Genomic DNA, 22,032 nt, shown 5'->3' with positions numbered 1-22,032 from the left:
TGACGATATGTATTTGAACCTTGAATAAACACTACAGTAATGCTAATGATTTATTCGGAATTCATTCCTCGTATCTTATTAATTTGTTTCTTTGTTTTAATTGTGGCAGCAAAGTACATATTAGCCGAAAGGAACTTTAATGTTTTCACCTATGTTTTACGAGATATAAATATCCCTTTCAGCTATAAACATAGGAAGATAGTTGTCGGGTTGTAAAGTAAGTTCCCACGTCCGTGGCGGCGCCACTTGAGTGTCAACATGCCCTCCTCGCAACTTGTGTGGATGTTAGAGGCATCATCTTTGAGCCGCCTAACGCCACGACGTACGTATGGTGATACAAACATTCCGATCTCATTCTATGATAACTTTGCTATTCAATTAAAAACAACTCTTGTCTTTTTGTTTTGACAAAGAGAGACTACGAAAAAGCCACTCGTATGCTCCCATAATTCGCAAATAAAACTAATCTACTCTTCGATAACATCTTCCAACTATTTCTTGCTTGCATCATTTTTACGAAATAACGAATAAGATGATATCAAGTGAACCATAATGTGAGCATAGAAGAAACCAAAACAGTAAATAATTTCAAATAAAAGTCTGCGCCAATTGTTAGAAAATTCTTCCGCAATAAGGCAAATTTGTTAAACGAAATCTAATCTTGGCTCACTTCCATGCCAACCGAGAGTACTCGAGAAAGCAATTTTCTGTTTAGCTTGTCGGAAGTTCGCTTGCTCTTCATTTTGTGAAATTAAATTTTTAAGGAGTTGGGATTTATGCGAGGCAATATTCTCGCAACTATAATCCATTTAAGCGAACAACACAGCTCCAGTTTCAGCGTTCTTATTCCAAAATGGTAATTCTTGGTTTGTTTATCTGATAAGTCTGCCACCGTTCCGGGCAATTTCTCAGGTGGGTTTTGTCGTAGGAAGTGTTAAATTACACACATACGACGCCGAAAGATCCATTTGTTTGTTATATTGCATCAATCAACTTTCTAAACGCTGCCGAAAACCGCTAAATGTAAATGTCCAATTTGCGCCATCAATATTCATATTGAGTTATCACGATATGTGTGTCTAAATCGTGACACCGCAGCATGCTTAATTAATTTTATTAGATTCCGGAAAGAAAAATTGAATAAAATTTGAATCGATAAATTCAGAGTGGATCGCTGCGATCACAATGGAAAATACTAGACGCGGCCATTAGGAGCAGTTCGTTAAAACAAATAGACACTTCAAGTCAGTTAAGTGGTCTGTGTAAACACGTACGGTCTGCTGGACTTCTTTAAAATTTAATTTTTTGTCGGGCCGCTTACTAGCAAAAAGTATTTTTCTCATATTTAAATCAACAAAAGTCTTGATTGAGTTGACAAGTAAACTACAGCTTTACGGAAGCTTTTAAGTAGATTCTAAAACTTAGGGAGGTTCCAAAGATACATCAGGCTGTACTATCTTTTCACACTTGACTTTGGAAAAACAAATATCGTAAAATTTTGCATAATTGAATATAAAGTAATTTTTAATAGTCGCTTGTTGCAATAATGTAATCCGAACTAGTGTAAATATTTAATCTTGTCACAGTTCTCAAAATCCTTGGTTTATTTGTGCAAAAAGGCTCAATAAAGTGATTTGGTTGAAAAAGTTTTTGGCCATGCGACAGTCGTAAATTTGGCCATACGGTGAGTATAATCCGTTGACAAAGACTTATACGTCTCGTAGATGTAAAACAATCTGGCGTTGAAATCCTATTTTAGTACGTCGTATATCTCGCAAGCAAGCTCAAATCAGGATATTAACAGCGACAGATATCCCATCCATGAAGACAAGGAACCACTTGGTCACGCTCCACTAGTTACAAATCGAATTGTTTGAAGTCTATTTTTTTGTTTTTCTAAATGTGATCTAGGCTTTCGCCGACGTCTTGGTCGAGATAAATCAACGAGTTAATGCGGAAGGGAATAGATATACTTAACACTCGATAACTACCCTCTGATGCGCTCGTATATAGGAATGTTGCACCATTTATTACTGTTATTTATATCTGGAGGTCGAACCCACACCACGATACTATACAGTGGCGTTCCTCGAATTTTCGAATCGATTTCTCAATGATCAAATCATTAAAGGATAGGTATGTATCGTGAATCCTTGTAAAATTTTGTGTACATAAAAATCATCTTGTTCATTTCTTGTAAAAACATTAACATTCCGGATGTCATTGTCAACGTTAATTTCAAGTTTTTTTCACTTATTTTCATTAGCGGAGGCAGAGAACCTCCAACATTATAGATATGTGCTTAAATTTTGGCGCCAGGTTTATTTAACGGTTTTATGTTTGTGAATAATTAAGATAATTAGCTTTTACGGTAAAATTTTTTCGTGTTGATTTTTTAATATTCGTAATATTACGTAACAAAATGTGTTAATTGAATGATGAAGATTATTGTGTTGCAACTATGAAGACAAAATCAAGAAATAGTTATAGGTAAACAAAAAAAAACATTTAGTGCGGTAGGCTCAAATTTCTTTTGTAAAGGTTGTAATTTTTTCTTGTCATAGTGCTTTATGCTCACTATAGTAAGCAAGGAAGTCAAGTATAAGTTTTATATCCTCATACTGTTTTCCTGCCTAACAACAGGAATAAAATTTATGTTAAAGGTTTAATTTGTTTAAGCATCTTATTAAATGGACTAGTCTGTTAGGTATTTTCTGTTTTTGTTTCTTTTAAAACATTTGATACTAAAATCAATCTTTATCTAACAATATATTGCTAATCACGGATTCATTTACTGTAGTTTTTTTAACGCGTTATTAAGAGGACAAAACTATATTTTTATATGTAGATCTGAATGGCTAAGAGTTTTTTATTTATATTTTATCATTACTTCTTTTAAATGTTACAATATCATGCACTATTTTTTTTTCAACTTTCAACTTTAAAAGTAGTTTTCAAATAAAAATTATTATTATTAAAATATTACTGCACGTCCCAACAAAAAATAAACATTGGTTGCATTATAAAATAATTTGTAGATTTTTTCTGTCTTAGCAGAATACCATCAATCATGATCAACCTTTAGAAATGTTTCCTATAGTTGCACAAGATTTTATCTTACAAATATGAGACTTTTTATTTATTTTTTGAGTGGTTGGCTTCTACGTTCTTTGTGTTTCCTATTAGCTATTCTATTACTACTTGTTGCCATTTGTTTGTTCTTTTATTATTGGCAATTGCACGATTTGCGTCGATCAAGCGATTATGTGGTCTATAAAATGTAAGGTGCCTAAGATAAAGGTAGAATTCATTGGAAAAAGTGTCTGAAAGAAATACCATAATCAGAGACCACCCAGAGCATTTAACAAGCACTCATGACTAATAGCACAAGATTACAGTAATAACCGTGTCATCATAAGAGATCGGTAAGTAGGTCCGCGGTAACCCTTCATCGTAATTGCAGACACCTTCAGTGATCTAATGACAGAGGCACGTAGTATTATCAACGCCTTGTTAAATCCCAATGGCGTAACATCAAAAAGGATCTACAAAAAAATGGAGAAATATTGGAGATGATATTTTTTTGAAAATTTGGAAACACATGTTTTTCTTATCTTGATGAGGCAAATCCATTGGAAAAAGACATTTTGTTTATCGTACTACATAACAAGTCATTAAATCACGAAGGAACGTATTCGCGTAGGTACAGTTACAAACAAGCTAACATGTATTCAGTGCACTTTAAAACAAATGGACAATAAATATTATATATGGTGTATTGGATATCAAGTCCTATAATATTACAAAAACCATGTATAAACATTTTTTCGTCGATATCGTGTAAACATAAAAACATTTTATTTAAACACAATGTTCAAGGAACTACCATAAAACACAAAAGCGGGCGTGGGTAGTCTCGCAATAACACAACTTCTAATTACAAAATTACAAATGAATAAACACAAGGTACAACTCCCGGACTCAGCGTAGAAACTCCGGTTGTATCTCGTGTAGCATCACATTTAAAATTTGGGAGGGTTCCTAATTGGTTCAGTTCCCGAGCCGGGTTCCCACGAGCGAAAGTTCACCCACTCGACACGTGCTTTCTTATCTCTGTCATAACTGCAACTTGTTAACTTGCCGCTGCATTAAAACAATGCATCTAAAATTTTTCTTATTGTAACATCAGTTATGAAATTATTTCAAATTCCGCCGATTTCGTGACCACTTGACTCTGTCGATAACCCTGTGACTAATTGGTCGCGTTGTAGGCTAATGTTGGTACTGATGGATCGACAGAGCATACCATGCAATGGTTGTACACCCATGATGGATGAGCTGGTCGGGATGTGGATCGAAAACTAGAGTGCAATGGCATTTTCCAAGACAAGGCTTAAAAACCTATAAAAGGACATGGAATTTCGACCCATTTAAAAATATTTAATTAAATTCTAGTGATGAGGATTTTTGGTACGAGAACACTTCCAATGATTAGTTTCGATTTGTTACTTTAGCCTATTAGATGCTACCAGTTGAAATGAAAATTTATATACAGGTTATTTGTTGAAGAAATTAAAAAGTCGGTAGAGAACAGAGCTCCAAATTAATAATTAGGCATTATTTATTCTGAAGTAAGAGTGATACAATTACTGATAGCCACAATTTAGATTTTTACCAAAGATAAAATTTAAAGTACCTATACAACAAAATTGTTTCCACAAAGTTGAAATAAACGATATTCACGTGTAACTCTGAAAAATGTTCAGTGTGATCTAATATTTATTGTGTTATTTATAGTTAAAAGTACAACAAGTGGTGTAAGAAAAGTTATTTAGGTACAATTTAGAAATTCCATTTTAATATTAAAGTTTATTACTCTAGTGGTTGTTCTCTAAAATTTACAGTTTTAATCACAGCATTAAAATTTAAAAATTGAAGTAAATAATAAGTAAAACGGAAAATATGTTGTGAGTTTGAATAACGAATGAACGAATGTCGTGCATAGATTGTTAAAATTACATGACTACTACAGAGTGTTGGGAAAACATTGTGAATTGTAATGATGTTCACAAGAATGTTGTCAAAGTTGAAATTTCATTTATTCTAGAAGAAAAAAAAAAATTGCAGCTGTACTGATAAATTTTACAGGTATTTATGCAACTGTTTGGACTTATGTTCATGTTTACAATTCACTTTGACTACGTTTTCATTTAGATTCTCTACGTATACCCTATTTACCCTAATTTGACGTAGTATTTAATATTAATAAGTAAAATATTAATCTTATTTGCTTTTAAAAGCAACACCATGCTCCATGATGTTTGTATAATCTAGGAACAGTTAGTTAAAAATCATTAATAATTAATAATTATTATTAAATTATTTTAATCACATGATAACCAAAAAAGAACACAGTAAAAGAAAATTTGGACAGTGGCAACGAGTTCAGTAAATATAGAAAACCAAAATTGTGTGTCTGATAGTTGCAGCTATAATAATGTATCATTAATGTATTGAAAATAAAAATGTATTGTCCTTACCAGGGATACGTATGTTGAGATACAAATTATTGCAATTGACGGTAGGAACTGTAAAGTTATAATTTCTTTGAAACCATCTGTAATTAGTTGGGTGAATCTAAAAAAATATATTTAGAAAAGAGAAGGAATTGTTATTTTTTTACGTTTTAATAAGGAGGTTATGTTTTATATTCGATTAGAATTTCATTCATTACTTCATTCTTATTTTTCTGTTCTGAAATTTTGATAGTTGCATTTAGTTTGTGTAAGTCGAGTACAGGTGAGTGTATTACACTGAGCTGTAATATGCAGCAAAGATAAGAAAAAATTTACAATGAAAAAAAAAACAACGAAATAGACCAACTACTATATGAGTAAAAATATATTGTACTCGAACAAATACGGTTTGTGATAATCAAATTGAATCCAGTGTTCCGTAGAAAAATCTTATTTGTGTCTTAACAAAGAAGATATAAATATTTGGGTTATACAACCAATATACACTACAAAAAATATAATTTGAAGTGAAATTTTGTTATATCAATGTAAAAGAGTTCTTTGTGTTTTGTTTCTTGGTTGAAATTTTTGCTGCTGTTAGTTGCCATAATTCGGTGGTTTTTTAGAATTTTTTGCGCAATATTAAACTTTTCAAAACTCTTTTCACTGAACTAACTGCGATTTCAAAATTTTTAAATTTGCAATTCAGAAATACAGTTTGTTAAAGTAGTTACGACAAAGTTTTTCTAAATTTTATAAATTACGCTTTCGGTTGGAAAATGCCAAAATCCAAAATTTTGAGTAGACGGTTGACATTATCGAAAGGTTCAAATAAATTAATTCACCACCACCATGTTTCACAACTACTAGTCAGTGAGATAGGTACAGAAAGAACTTCTTTGTGTTATATCATTTACCATTATGGATTCTTCTTGGAACAAATAAGTTAAACACTTGAATTTTGAATTGAAATTTCTTATTAATAATAAATTATTTTATTTAATGAGAAGCTCGTTTGCCCAGTAGCATTTCAACCATTCCGACACTAGTGTTGTGAATATGGTTAGTATCAGATTGCAAAATTAAAGATTTTGCAGATTTTTTTTTCACTGGTTAATGTGATTCTCACAAATGGTCTAGTACAATTTATATAGTATCTTTTTATAAAATGATAGCTTCTTTGCGCCGCGTCTATAAATACCCAGTACCTCATTATCTGAACACAACCACGTGACTCGGTTTGAACCAATCCAGTTAGTACAAATCATTCAAACCACTGGCAAAATCAAGACGTGAAAGATTGCGTGTAAATTGTTTTCCGCCTCCCTTTTCAAGAGTCTCTAGTAATAGGCTGTAGTTATTACGTCATTATCAGTTTAACATTAATGTCGTTTAATTGTAGTGTCAATTTATTGGTGACGAATTGATGTCTTTAGACGTAATTGTATAAATAGTAAAATATTACAGGAATACTCTATAAAAACACTGTTCTCTGCGGATGAGCGTGTCATGAAGATTTTAAAAATGAATTAAATTTGATTCTTTCGTTATTTTTATTAATTTGTTTTAAATCCTGTAATTTATGTTAATACCTTATATTTGTTAGATGCAGAAAATGAAATGTATAAAATTTGGACAGTGGCATTGAGTTCAGTACATAAATAAAATAAAAACATAATAAAAAAACTCTGAGCTTATTTATCAGTGCAATTTCAAAGTGAAAGATAAACAAAATGCAGGAATTACAAAAAAACAATGAACTCCATTAGTATGGTATATAGGTAACATACATGTTTCAGCAAATAAAGTTAGATTTTACATTATAAAAATTATTCCTATTTCTCGGAAACAAAAAATAGCAAAATACATACTTGTATTTACTTCATATTCTAAGTGCAAATGTGATTTTTGTCAAGTATTGATTATTGATTGATATTCTAAAAGCTTTAGTGAAATACAGACTACTAAATGTACCTGCCTACATAAACTAAGACTAAAAGCTTTCTCATATGTGTCCAATTTTTGCATTTAAGAATTAAAAAGTAATCATTAAAAATTATCGTTATAGTTATTAAAATAGAACAATATATTTTACGCTCAGTATTTTCGAAATTCTCTTCTGAAATCTATTTGCCTGATAGAACTTATCCAAAGAACTTGTAAGTACCTGTTATTTACGACAGAGTTCTTTGGATAATATAAATTCAAATATCCTGTGTACTTTTAAGAGCAACACAGATGCTCCAAGACATTCGCATAATCTATGATAAATGTGATTAATACTTTAATTAAATCAGAATTAATAAACTCACCGATTTAAAGGTCTCGTAGTTTATTGCAAAAATATTCCAAGCCCAGAAAGTTATTGGTTCTTGAAACGTCATCATCAACGTGATCAAATTTTTTTTTAAGTTACGTGACGACGCATACCATTGCGATTCAAAAGTGGCATAAAATAGTTTTTCACTCTAAAACAATGCTTTTTATGATATACAATAATTACAGGTTTGTTGAGAGATTCACTGTAACCGTAACCAGATTACCAAAAAGGCAATAAAAGAAAATTTGAACTATGGAACCAGCTCCAACAAGAACGAATTGAAAAAATAGCGAACTTGATTGGTCTAGCTGTGTAAATATATTTATAATTAATAAAATAAAAATTAAATATTTCTTACTATAAATATGTTATACATACAAAAACAAATCATTCCAACCGAGGGTATTAACTGAAAGGTTATAATTCCACCGAAGCAATCTGTAATTAAATTAGTGTACCTAAAATAATACAATATTTTTTTTAAATCTCTAGTAAGTTGCTTTTCTTACCTTCTAATGAGTAAGTAATGTTTCATACATTCGATTAATATTTCGTTCATAACTTCGTCTTTACCTTTACCTTCTGAAATTCTGTGAGCTGCTTTTAATTTGTCTAAATCATGAATATTTCTAAGAGTGTTAGCAAGTACATCACACTGTGCTATAATCTGCATCAAAGAAAAAAAGAAGCAAGAGTCCAAAGCACAATTTACGTAAGAACAAAGATAAACAGTAATTGCTGTATGAAGATAAATACATTGGTACAAAAAGGGCTTGTGGTAATCAAAAGGAAACCAGTGATCCGTAGGTAAATCTTTATGTCTCATCCACGATGATATAAGAATTGCATTTACACAACAAAAATACACTCCGACAACATATACTTTGAAAAGTAACTTGATCGTTGCATTGTAATTTTTTAAAAGAGTTTTTTGTTCTTCGTTCCTTGGTTGAAATTCTGGTTGTTGTAATTGATTCCACGATTCAGTAAATTTTTGGAAATTTTTGCGAAATAAATAACTTTTCACAACTGCTTCCGTTGCACCAACTGCAAGTGGTAACGCTTCATAAGCTTTATCTGTATCAATAAATGCGTATTTCAATCCATAAATGTCACTTGTTATGGAAAATAGAAAACATGATATTATAACAAAGTATTTGTATATTCTATAAAACGTATTTTCATCAGGAGAATTCCAACATCCCAAATATTTTAACAAAAATTTAACGTCGTCGAAAACTTTTATCAAGTTTATTTTTTCTGACATAGCTTTTTGATTTTATGTAGTTACTGGTTGTAGTTGAGTTTATGTTTAAACGAAGTAAGGTTTGTCATTGCTCTTATAGAGTTGTCGGAGAACGAGAGGGACCTGTGGGCGGAGCTTAGCTGCGCAATTGTGAACATACCAGTGGCGTAGAGAAAATGACAAGCAGCACATTGGAGCATCATGCACCCTGTATGTTTTTTTTAGTTAACAAATACTTAATATTATGAAACCAAAATATTTAAAAATGGTAGAGATACCGAAAAAGATGCAAATTCATAAGGTTTCAAAAAACACGAAATATTTCGAAAATGGCTAACGCCTCAATCTAAAATTTCATGCCTAATACGGAAAAATAATACATTTCCTATCTCATTACACAAATAGCTATTACATTAATCGATGACATTAACTTAACTTGTTAATTTTGATTAAAACATAGTGATGGTTAGTACCATCTGTTGGCGGCTGATTTTCTCCTATAAATTATCTGTCAATCTGACATTTCTGGAAAATCTATCCAACATACTTTGATTTCTAATTTAAAAGTAATAACATATTTACTTTAGCAGTTAGTGATATTGGTTGGTTGCGGCAAAAAAAAATCAGAAATAACCCTCTCGTGATCAACCCTGTACAGGGTGTTTTATTTTTATTGTTACAAATTTAAATAGATAATAGAATATTTAATTTTAAGACAAAAGTTTTCTATAAACATATTTCAAAAAATGCTATGTAAGGGAGCTACATCTCTTAAAAGGGGTACGTTTTTTAAAAGGTTTTTTCCAAATTTCAGAATAGATAAAATTACAAAACTTGGTACTGCTGATAACTATTATACACCTAAACGAATTCTAAGATGAGATGTGAAAATTTTTAATCAGAGGCGTCCTAAGTGGTAAAAAGAATTTAATTTTTAATTTTTATGCTATTTATGGTCAGTAACATAAATTGTAAAACCGATTTTACTCAAAATCAGTAAGTTGTATCGGAAAAACGCATAGGACCTTTTTATGAAAAACTATGAAATTTAAAATTTCGTTACTGAAAGTGGTAAGAAACTACAGAGAAAATAGTTAGGGTACTTTTTACCCTAAACCCAACCAGTTTAGGAAGCCTCTGATTAAAAATTTTAACAGTTTATCTTTAAATTTATCATCTGTACAAGTTTTTTTAAATCGTTTCAGAAATATTGGAAAAAACCTATTTAAAACCCCTTTGAGAGAGTGTAGCTTACTTGCGTATCATTTTTCGATATACATGTTTAGTGGAAACTTTTGCCTTAAAATTAAATATTCTCCCGTTTAATGTAATAGTCAAAACGGAACTGCCCTGCATACATATGTTGTCAACAAGTGGCGAAGAACGTTTTAACAATTTTAAATTTTGACAATTGACAGTGGTAAAAATAAAGTTAACTATCCTAATGCTCTCTTTACAACTTTATGTCACTCAAGTGACATTGATGATCAAAGAATTTTGTTCCCAATAGTAATAAACCCGCAAAAATTCAGTTAGTACGTTACTGTGTTATCGTATTTTCAACTCAATTGTTGTCAAAAGTAAGGTCATTTATTTTCAGTTATTTATTGTAGTTTACTACGATATTTATCGTAGTTTCGTAAGTAATTACGAAAATAACAAAAAACACTGTAAGAGTTGTCTTAAGAAAAACATATTTATAACAAGCAGTGGACGAAACATAAAAATGTAAAAAGCAAAAATCAGGAAATAAATTTATTTAAACAGGTAATAGCAAAATTACCATATTTACTGAAGTAGAACGCGTTTGCAATAATTGGGCTTGTGCGCAGACGCAGACCACGTGACAGGTTCATCTCTGCTTCTCCGACGTCTAAATTAACCAAGGGAGCAAATATTAATGCACAGTGTATTATTTAAATGTCAAGTATTTTTGATTAGTAAAAATAACGAATGCACAGAAAAAATAATAAGTGCAAAGTAAACTAATAAATGCACAGGAGAAAAAATTAAAGCACAGTAGAAATAATAAATGCTCAGTAAAAATAATAATGACAATGAATGAATGTTCAGTAAAACTAATTCATTTAATATTCACACATTTAATTTTCAAACAAAATGTTTCCGAGCAAAACCGGAGTGTTGCAAAGTGTTCAAAAACAAAATCGTGCTATCAAGAGCACAACAGTACAAAGTTTGTCGTAGGTACGCTAATTAGACTGATTACTATTTGCGCACAGTTTCCAGCACTTGCTAAAATCATTTTTGCGCAGGGGCCTTTGCCAATACATCATATACCACCCTTCAATTATAAATTTTAATAAATATTCAGTAATAAGTTCCAATAATAAATAACATTCTTGCCCAGGGGCCGGCCATACTACTAATCTAATACTACTAATCTAACCAAGACTGAAGACTTAAATTGTATGTTATTTTACTAGTTCTGATTAAAGTTACTTAACGGTTATTATTTTTACTGTGCAATTTGGATTTTTTTATTGTACAAATACATTAAAATACTGTGCATACTTTATTTACTTGACATTTATTATTTTTACGTTGCAAAATATTATGTTATATTATATTATACTTATTGTTTTTTATTCTTTACTGTGCAAAAATTAATTAACAAAATTAATTTAAATTAAATTAAATTAAATTAAAAAAAATAAATGCAAATTTACATGTAAAGAAATTCTATAGACGACTGGATGGATGAAAGTCATTTTGAAACACGTTGTTGTTAAAAACTCTTGTTGTCTTAATAATAGCTATAAAAACACTGAAACTTTTATATGAAAAATAATATTTAAGGCATTTTTTTGGATATTACTTTAGGTATTTTTTGCGGTATTCATTTAATAATTTAAATCTATTTATTCTTGAATTTCCTGAATATTTTTCATTGCCACGAAGAAACTCCAACATTTTTGAAGAAGCTAAAATTGGAAAATTAACACATATTTGTTTACCATTTATTTACAAATTTCTAATTTATGTTGATCTCAAGTTCTCAACAAGAAAGATAAACATCTTTACCGATGTGTTCAAAAACATAAACAACTTACTCCACCAAATGTTTTTAAATCGACGGGAAAAATATTCCAAACTAATAGAGAAATAGGTTTTTGGACTTGATAAGCAAAGATCATTAAATTCTTTTTAAGTTTAGCAGACATATCGTACCATTTTGATTCAAACACGGCATAAAATAATCTTTCACTCTACAAATACAAAATGTGTATTTAAAAAAAAATTGTGTAGTTATGCCTTTATGATAACTTCATTCCCAAACCAACAATACAAAAAAATCTCATTAGTAGCTGAGATCTGAAAGAGAAAGACTTGGAAAAAGTGGCCACTCATCGGTTCCGACTGGTGAGATAATTTTAAATTAAAATTAATTAAAAAGCAAATTAGTTTCGGCTTACTAATGATAATTCGTACATTGATACACATAACATTAAACTAGAGCACACAAACTGCACCATTAAAATTTCTTTGAAAGAAGTGGCAATTGATTTGGCAAATCTGTAATAGTTAGTTGTGTTTATTTTTCACGATTTTTGACATAATTTGTTACTCTTCAATGAGTCGATAATGGTGGATGCAGTCAATTAATTTTTTGTTCATTGCATTATTTTTTTCGTAATTATCTTCTAGATTAGTTTCTGTCAGTTCATCCATATTTCTGATAGTGTCACAAAGCACATCACACTGAGCCCCAATCTGAATCATTGCAATTGAAAAAAACGTGTCTAAAGCCACATTGGAGAAAGCATGAAAGATAATACAACTGCATTCGAAAAGATAAAGCAATTCGTACACAACTGGTAATCGGTAATCAAAAGGAATCCAATATTTCGTTGGTAAGTATTTTCCTTGTTTTGTTAAAGGAAGTATCATCCACATTCCAATCATGACAATAACTAGTCCAAAAAATGAGTAAAACACGTGTCTCGATAAGGCAATAGAATCTTTGAGTATTTTCTCTTGAGTATCATTCTTAGGTTGAAACTCCTTTTGCTTCAAATTTTGCAAACTCTTTCTAATAAGATGGAAATTTTTTCTAAATAATATCGCTTGCAAAACCACTTCTAGGGACCCCGGTAGGCTGTAAATCGTGTCTGTAACATTTTTAATTCGAATGTTGAGAGCAACATAGATTATCAGAGAAGTGCTATCAAACACTAAAGAGCCTTGGACGAAATACTTGAATAATTTGTAAAAACTTTCGTTTTCAAAAAACCACAATCCCATGGCTTTTAATAGGACGATATTTTGCTTGAAAGCTTCTTTGAGATTAAGCTGCGACATGCTGGTTAGTTAGTACAAAGTGATGTATGTGTCTTGGCCACTGCTTAAATAGGCAAACTGGTGCGGGAATAATACATCTGTTGGACTAATGATGTGTTATTATAAATCCAAACCGATGTAACAATTATCTAATTTTGTAATGTTTGTATTATGGGGTAGGAGCACAGTAATGTATTATTTAATGTAATTTAGAATGTAAATACGTATTGACAAAATTTAATTTTATGCTAAATCGTCGTTCAGATTTTCCTAATTTTCATAATTCATTTGATAAAACGAGTGGAACTTTCGAACTGGTGTGGATCTTCTTTTAAATTATCTTTCGCAATCACTTTTTAAATTAAGTTTCCTGTCAGTGTTTCAACGTGCCGCAAACAAACCATTTATTTCTAATAAAAATAAATTATATCGAGGCACTAAGTAATATGCATAATTATCAACACCTATTTTGAAACCACTGAAGTGCATAATTTTAGAGATAAGAGTTACATAAAAACATCGGTGTCTGAATTATTAATATATCTAATTAGAAGTTTCAATATCTTAAGGCGAGAGATTTTGAACCAGTTAAAATTAACACTCACTCAATAATTATGTATCGAAAAATTTATCTCAAAATGCTACTGTTAATCGATTACCCGGAATAGAAATTAAAGAAAAGTTGTTTCAAATATTTGTGTTAGAATGTGGGTTTGTCTAGTGCAGCTTTTTACTTCAAAAATTTAAAAGTTTACTAATTTAATTGAAAAAAGTGGAAACTCGAGCGAAGTTTATGAAATATAACTACCGGAAAAAGTAACAGAGGACATAAAAAAGCTATTTCAATTATTTTTAAAATTTTTTTATAGTTTACAGTATAAGTATATGAATAATAATCTACCTACTGCAGGATTGTTGTTTCTAAGGTGCATTTTCATATTCTTTGAAGAAAGTTTTAGGTCACTATAAGAAAATTGGTAATGTACTCGTTTTTATATTAATGTGGATCAAAGTAGTCATCATTTTAAGGTGGCAACCATGCAAAAATTCAAACAATCTTAGACTCAATCTTCTCTAAACATAATTTTTTCAAAGAAATGTGTGCCACTGGTAGCAAAAAATAATTAAAATTAACAACGTAATTAACATAGGGTAAGAAACATAAAGATTTTTGTTATTATTGATGATTAGATTTGTTCTGAATCGGTTTGATTCGTGTGAATCTGTCTTTAAATTAAAGATTCATTTAGACTACTACAACCTACTTGATCCACATTAATAGGAAAAATAGTATACATTAAAAAAAAATACAGTCGCGTGCAAGATATTTATTTTGGTCGTCAATGTCACTAAAATATTATTCTTTTATATTAGAAATTTTGCAATTGATACTTCGATTGATTTTGTGTCTAAAAAAATTAAAAATCGTTTAATCGTCGATTGGCTTTCTGTTAACGAATTCCAAATTATACAATAATAGTTTGTTAAAAACTGACATTGACAACCAAAACATTTTGCACCCGACTGTACTTTTACTTTGTAATGTGTTGAAAACCATCTCTGTTTTATTGACGCAGTGGAGATATCTAATATTAAAAGCTGCAGTAATAATAATATAAATACCCATTTGCCCTACATTCGATGATATTACGAGTATGTTTATTAATTATGCATGGTGTGTGACAACATCCATTTGCTGTTTTCTCAGCCAATCAAACAGATGCATTGATTTGTTTTAAGTATTCACCCTACCACTACAATTAAGACATTTTTTTAATGTCAAGGTTGTTGCATTTAGTAATGAAGAGCCAGCGATTACTTTTAATATTTTTTTTTATTAAATAAACGTTTATTCTGTTTTAAAAACGATGCTATTCACGCTTGATTTATTTCAGTAATTTTTATCGTTTGTTTGTGTACAAAAACCTCACCAAATTTAGAACACAAAACGTAATAAAACACGAAATATCCGGTTCTTCACGTTCAGGAAGTTTGCTCAACGGGACTCAGCGTGTTTGTCGTTGGGAATACCCCAAAATTTTTTACAAAGTTGAAACAGCAGTTTTGAGAGCAAATATTGCATAAGAGACATAAACTGCAGACGAAATTATTTTTACGGATGATATGATCAAAACAACTTTCGTAGTTGATGAGGTTATTATTTATAACCATAGAAAAATGACCGTTATAAAAGTTATCAGATTTTCTTAAGGGCTAGGAAATTGCCTACGGAAATATAATGTCGTATCTAATGAGAGGAGAAATTTCAAATTTAATTACAACTTGTCAGAAATATCAAATAATATACACTTTTTTTTCGTAAAAGTATCTGTATAAATTCTGACTCCACGTCAGAAAAACATGTTCAAACTTTGGATTGATGTTAATAGAGTCATAAAATACTAATGCTCAAGAACATAATACCGAGAAAATAAATTTAACAAATTAATTAGTATCTTATATCTCGTATAACAAACACAACAAACAAAATAAAAAATCCATAAAATATTGGCAATAAATTTTACGAAATTGCTATTCAAATTAAAAAATTGTTTATTAATAAACCTGTCTATAGGTAATATTTATTATAAATAATACAATAAAGATAATTTATTTCTGATATTTAGTGTTTTACCACTTGATGATGAAGTTGCAAGTGTTAATAACACCTTGTTTTGTTCAGTATGACTCCAATTAACTGGAAGATGGAAGGTTTATTGTTTGTTTGTGTGTTCTACTTGCTATGCATACAAGTCAACCTGTCTAAAACCTAAGGAATTTCAAGATATTTGTACTTAAGAACAATAAAAAGCTATATTGTTTGATATCAATAAGCAAATAAACTATAACATACTTGTAAAGATGAGTTTATTAATCTCAAGTTAAAGTAAATTTGCTTTATTCTTAGAAAATTAATATTTGATAAGATATATCGATGGAAGCGATTGTGTAATAAAAGGATTTTGATATTCAGTCCAATAAAGTGTATCAAAGCTGAGTCATTTCTCAACACTGACGTAAACAATATTAAATTGCAATAATATGTGTACGAACCTAAATAAAAATAAGAAGTGTAGAGAAAGAGAAATCTTTTATTATTTATTTACTTCATGCTTGTATTTTGTTTGCTCTTTTAGAGGACGTTAATTTTTAGGCTACGTAGATAGATTATAGCAAAATTTATTATTTACATTTATCTGATTAGTAGATTAGATGAATTATTAAGTATTTTTATAGTTGCCTCGATTTTTACTAATCTTTTTTCACAAAGTGAGTAAATCAAAGGGTACGGCGGCGCGGCGGTTTTGAAAAGATTGCAATACACAAAACTTATTAATTTCATTAAGCTGTGCATAATTTCATCAGATTAGACAAGTAGGCTGAGATGGGTGGGTATAAGTTAGAAGACGTTTAAGACGGCGGCAGTAATTGCAGGGCACTCGTTCTCCTTAAAACCGCCGCTCGTCTTGAACATAACGAAAAATATTAAATAGCTCGGTTAAGAGATAACCGGAAAAGGAATATACCGAAGAATTTTAATTAAGTACAAGACGGCCAATCTCTGCTTAAATTAATGCCTTCATCATAATAATTCCTGATCTCATTTCATAGATGAACCCCATTATTAATTGGCCAGAACTTGGTGTACGTGCCGTGAATTTTCAAAAATAATCAAAAATAAAAAAGACGATAAAGACTTTAGATATTGCCGCAACAGACTGTTTATTAAGAGAAAGATGACATCGGCCATAAAAAATAACTTAAATGGCACGAGGTTTTATCAACTTATCACTGAAACAATTTCTTAATTAAATAGAAATTTTATCTTATCTTAATTTTCAACTCCGGTTATCGTTAAAAACTGTAAAGTCTGCTAGAGGCACAAGTGTTTAAATTTTAGTATGATTTGTAGTACGGCGCCATCTGTTTTGCAGTAGTCAAACATCGAGTATCTAGCGCAGACTCTCACCTCATCAATAAGGAGATGCAGTCACTAGAAATCTACGATGTGTAAAACTTTTAAAACCTACAAACTACATTTCATAAAATCCACATAAAACACTATTTTAATTGGTGCGTAAATCGTCCTATTTGCATTACATAAGTATTAAAAATGTTTTTCTGTTTTATTGAAATCAACATTTAAACTAAGTACAATCTTAAAAGATTTGCTATTGGCTACTAGATGGCACCAAAATTATACATTAAATTTTCTATAAAATAGTTTTTAATTTAGTTAGAACATTTATGAAAATTTCATTATAAAATAAACAATAATTAAAAAATAGATGTTATTATAAAAAATACACTTACAGCTCATACAAGACTTTGTACACACTGATTATTATTTTATAATAAAAAAATATTTTTAAATGTTAGTAAAGTCTGAAGTTTAGAAATACATCATAAATAGTCAAATGATAATATACGTTATTGTTGTAAAAACAAAAACATTTTCAGTATAGGTATTATTTCTTGTGGTACCTACGTAGGTATAACAGAATTTCACTCATTCAATCACAAGAATAGTGCAGACATTAGTTTGATTTTGTTTTTACTGTAATAAAAATGTTTAAACAATCAAGAACAAGATAGTTTTACCTGCCCTATATACAGTATGTCCCCGGATTGAGTTTACAAAAGGATTTTTTTTTATCTTTCATTGTACGCCAAAACTGCAAAAACAAACATTTTTTGCTTCTCCTGAAACGACCAAATCTGTAATTAAAACTTCATTATTCTGATTCAGTGAAAAGAAATGTTATTTTTCTCTGCTTTTTAAGTCCTATCACATTGGCGATTTTATTTATTTGGTAACTATATGTCACTTTGACAATTAATTTATTAATGATTGAATAATGATAGTTCTTCTTAAAAATGACTTTGTTTCTTATCTTAAAGCTGTTTCTTTGAGTTGCCATTTATTAAAATTATGTTTTTCAGAACCATTTTTGTCATTTAACATGCTTAAACATATTTGTCAAAGTGACATCATAGTCAAAAAAATTAAACCGCCAATGTGATGGAAGTTAAAAAGCAGAGAAAAATTTGGTACAAGTCTAAAATTAAGAGAAAAATGAACTTTTTTTTCTACTGAGTTAGAATAATGAAGTTTTAATTACAGATTTGCTCAAAAAATGTTTTTTTTATTGAAGTTTTGGCGAAAAATCAAAAATAAAAAAAATTCCTCTTGTAAACAGGAACACACTGTGTAGATTTTATCTACTACTATGTCTTTTGTTGATCACCTATTATAAAAAAGTGCGTTTTTTTAATTATGAAAAAATTTCCTGGCGCAAAAAGGAGCCAAATGATTTTTGTCTCATAACTTTTTATCAAATGAAAGTAGGTTTCAGAACTCACGCCTCAGAGAAAAATTCCAAGTAAGATAAGATACCAAGAATATGGAAAAATGTTTCAAAAATTCTATCTATCAAACAATTTTGGCATTTGATATTTTTTATGTCTATTTAAAGTTATCTACTGATGATCTAGTATATGTTTTTTTTATAATTATTATGTAAAAGTACAAAAATTTTGCCAATAAAAGTCACAAATAACGTTAAACATAATTACAATTTAGGATACAGCTTTCTTGTTTCCTCTTCTAATAGCCTGCAGTAAAAAAACATGAAAATATTTTTTTTAACAGAAATAAACAGGGTCAAAGTGCAAAATTTAAACCTTTGTAATTAAAAAAAAAATTATAGATAGAATTTTTTTAATATTTTTTCATGTTTCTTGTATCTTACCTTCCATGTCATTTTTTTCTGGAGCGCGAGTTCAGAAATAACCTGTATAGGCTTCTTTGCATATAAATTAAAACTGAACAACTTGTTGCAATGACAAAGCTAATTTGTGCATTTTTCATAAACATATTTTAGCAATCAATTTAGTATCATTAAATAAAAATCTCATTAACGAATAGTTAATATCGTACGATTTTCAATTGTTTTAACTTCGATGAGGTAAGCACTTATTGATAGATAATTCGAGTGGTGTCTTCGCAACCTTGCTGATACAAATCAAATTAAGGACAATAGCAAAATAAGATTACAGATGACACCATAATTAAATAACAACAAATATTTTTGACGAAAAATTAATATAAATTATGTTGTAAATAAACAGTTATATCTATTATTGTGTGAATTATTTTTAAACATTTCAAGTTGATGTTTGCTTTGAGTAATAAATATAATATTATTAGAATGCTTACCTGTGAATTTGCACGTAGAATGTGAGCAGCATAATCCTCTTATTCCAATCACTGGTCAAATTACCAAAACTGGATTAAAACAGCCACTGCAATTTCGAACACAAATAATTTTATTTCCACGGTCACTGCAGATACTTCTTAAAACACACTCGTAATACATACTGAGAGCTCCTGTCGTAACAAAACTCCGCGAACTGTGGATTACTTTTTTGGCGAAAAGCTTTAAACGGGGATGCTGTTTATCCAAACAATTGTCGAGCCTTCGTTCATAAGTTTTCTTGTCAATAATATTTGAGTACAAGAATGATGATGTTTAGTTTGGTTAATTCTCGATCTTAACAGTTATATAATGAAACAATTAACACCGCGTCCAATGTTTTAACACGAAACTGAATACTGAGTCTACGAAATTGTAACTGTCTTCACTCCCATTCAATAGATATTGGTTTGATATATTGATTGAATTAGATCATCTCTATATCTGTCATTTTTTTATCTGCAGGTCAAATTGCAGTTCCATTTTTAAACATTATGTCACACTCATGAGCTATTGCTGAAAATTTGCACCTTTTTCGTAAGAGGAAATCAAGTGGCTGTTGTCAAATAAAAAATAAAAATAACGAAATACAGAACTGACTCAAACAGTTTCAGTGTACCTACGATAAATTTTATCATCAAAAACTTGGCTATTTTGTTATAAATATTAATAATATCTTTTGTGAATACTACCTAATGATAAGTTCAAATATATTGTTTTTTGCAAAATTTAATCTTTCTTAAAACATTCTTATAAATAATTATTACATGACAACAGTTGGCTAATAAGAAGTAAATACACAGATCTTAAATTATCTTTTGTTTACACAATACATAGTTTAAGACATGTTTTGACGGTATTAAAACAAAAGTAAAACTAATTTTTTTTTTAATTTATAAAATAAAAAAACAACTGGTAACTATAAACTATAGAATTAAATAGTGTAATAAACTAGAAAACGATTAATAATGACTTATGTATTATACAGAGGATTCCACTTAAAACTTTTGGATCTAATATCTCCGGATTCTAACGAAATTTAGTATGTAGAATAATTAGTAGGTACAAATTAACAACTCTAGCCTTTAAAATTTATGAAACATGCTTTTTATAAGTGCTAAATTACTTAAAATTTATATCAAATTGTTAATCGCCAACAAAAAATGCTATAAGCAAAAATCTGTCTTTGAAAAAAGTTATGCTTTTAAGAAAAAAAGAATAAAATTGTGTTAAAAGTTAAAACGTAATTTAGGAACTGCATTTATTAGATTAACAACAAGAGATGCTCGAAAGTACCACTATTAGCATCGGGTTTTTAAGGTTGTACTTTGATCAAAAAAATTCAAAAATTAGGTCAAAATTTAAATAAAGACGTAACAGAGAAATTAGACCCAAAAGTCTTACGTGAGACACTGTATATTTGAATAAATATATTTTGCGTATTTTATTGTTTGATTTAATTTTTGTTTTATTTATTTTTATTTTGAATCTAATATTTTTGTTATTAATAATTTCGCTGTTCGATTACTAAAACGTATTAACTAAAATCAAATTAAAAATCAATTATTAAGTCTTAATTGACTAATTTAATTAGAAATTATCAAATTTGTTAGGTGCACATCCAGTGAGTTTTTTTTTAATTTGTAAACATACTATGTCAATAGCTTTAGATTCAATTTTAAAAACAGTCATTACAGGGTGTTTTTAGATTGTTTAAATTAAAAAAAATAACTGTATGAACATTGTAGATATGCTATGTATGCATAATACATACATAATATTTTGAAGGCATTCAACAGATATTGTTTGTTTATGTTTCATGTGTTAAATGATACATTTTTTTATGAATTTTATGATAAAAATTTTCTCTTGATGTAGTAAATAATTAATGTTACAACTAATATCGCATATAGGCGTTGAAGTATCCTCTGAATTGTTTAAAATGATGTATAGCGTGATAGATCACGTGCATTATTAGATGCATAGTTGATATAAAGTAAAAACGAGTTCATTAGATATTTGCCAATATGTCACACAAGTTAACAGAAAATGCCACTTTGTAAGCCTTAAAATAAAAGTTCTAAAATTGGATTTTTAGCATTTCACCAGATTTGACAAGAAAAAACTACGTGAAAAGCAATCGAACTGACCATATCATGTATTCAGATAGTAATAATTGAACATGAAATTCTTTCGACTGGCAATGACGTTCGGTGAAATGAAATGACAATGTGATTTACAATTCCAATAGTATTATCGCGCCCCTACAATACAGGGGTTCTCCAATTACTGATAAACCAATTACAGTGCAAAAAGTAATTTATATTTCATAATGCTACGAAAGGTTCATTTTTATGCAAAACACAATGGAAATCGTACTTTCTAGTTGGTTTC

At 29.5% G+C, this 22,032-nt stretch overlaps 2 protein-coding genes and 1 long non-coding RNA gene across 3 annotated transcripts in view; all 3 read right to left on the bottom strand.

The window, feature by feature from the left end:
- The window catches only part of LOC123007262, a 53,870-nt gene extending 33,880 nt beyond the window's left edge, over positions 1-19,990 (bottom strand). The window contains exon 1 of the long non-coding RNA XR_006412859.1: positions 19,602-19,990. This is a non-coding gene — a long non-coding RNA (uncharacterized LOC123007262). The remainder of the gene's footprint in view (positions 1-19,601) is intronic.
- On the bottom strand, positions 4,780-9,204 carry LOC123007258 (odorant receptor Or1-like). The gene is made up of 6 exons (XM_044402447.1): positions 8,346-9,204; positions 8,195-8,294; positions 8,040-8,144; positions 7,829-7,984; positions 7,684-7,777; positions 4,780-5,637 (listed from the first exon to the last, which is right to left on the bottom strand). The coding sequence occupies exons 1-5, from the start codon at positions 9,101-9,103 to the stop codon at positions 7,721-7,723; spliced, it is 1,176 nt and encodes a 391-aa protein (XP_044258382.1). The 5' UTR covers positions 9,104-9,204; the 3' UTR covers positions 4,780-5,637; positions 7,684-7,720.
- Positions 11,962-13,402, bottom strand: LOC123007259 (odorant receptor 4-like). Its single transcript, XM_044402448.1, has 5 exons — positions 12,669-13,402; positions 12,517-12,616; positions 12,356-12,460; positions 12,154-12,309; positions 11,962-12,024 (listed from the first exon to the last, which is right to left on the bottom strand). The coding sequence occupies exons 1-5, from the start codon at positions 13,400-13,402 to the stop codon at positions 11,962-11,964; spliced, it is 1,158 nt and encodes a 385-aa protein (XP_044258383.1).
- Positions 19,991-22,032: the final 2,042 nt, after the last annotated feature.

The sequence above is a fragment of the Tribolium madens genome, unplaced genomic scaffold (assembly GCF_015345945.1).
Source record: "Tribolium madens isolate multiple individuals breed KSU strain unplaced genomic scaffold, Tmad_KSU_1.1 Scaffold_3;HRSCAF=73;Tcas5.2_LG2, whole genome shotgun sequence".
In the NCBI taxonomy this organism is placed as follows: domain Eukaryota; kingdom Metazoa; phylum Arthropoda; class Insecta; order Coleoptera; family Tenebrionidae; genus Tribolium; species Tribolium madens.
Note: the sequence above shows the minus strand (reverse complement) of the source record. Positions and strands in the feature narration are given on the sequence as shown.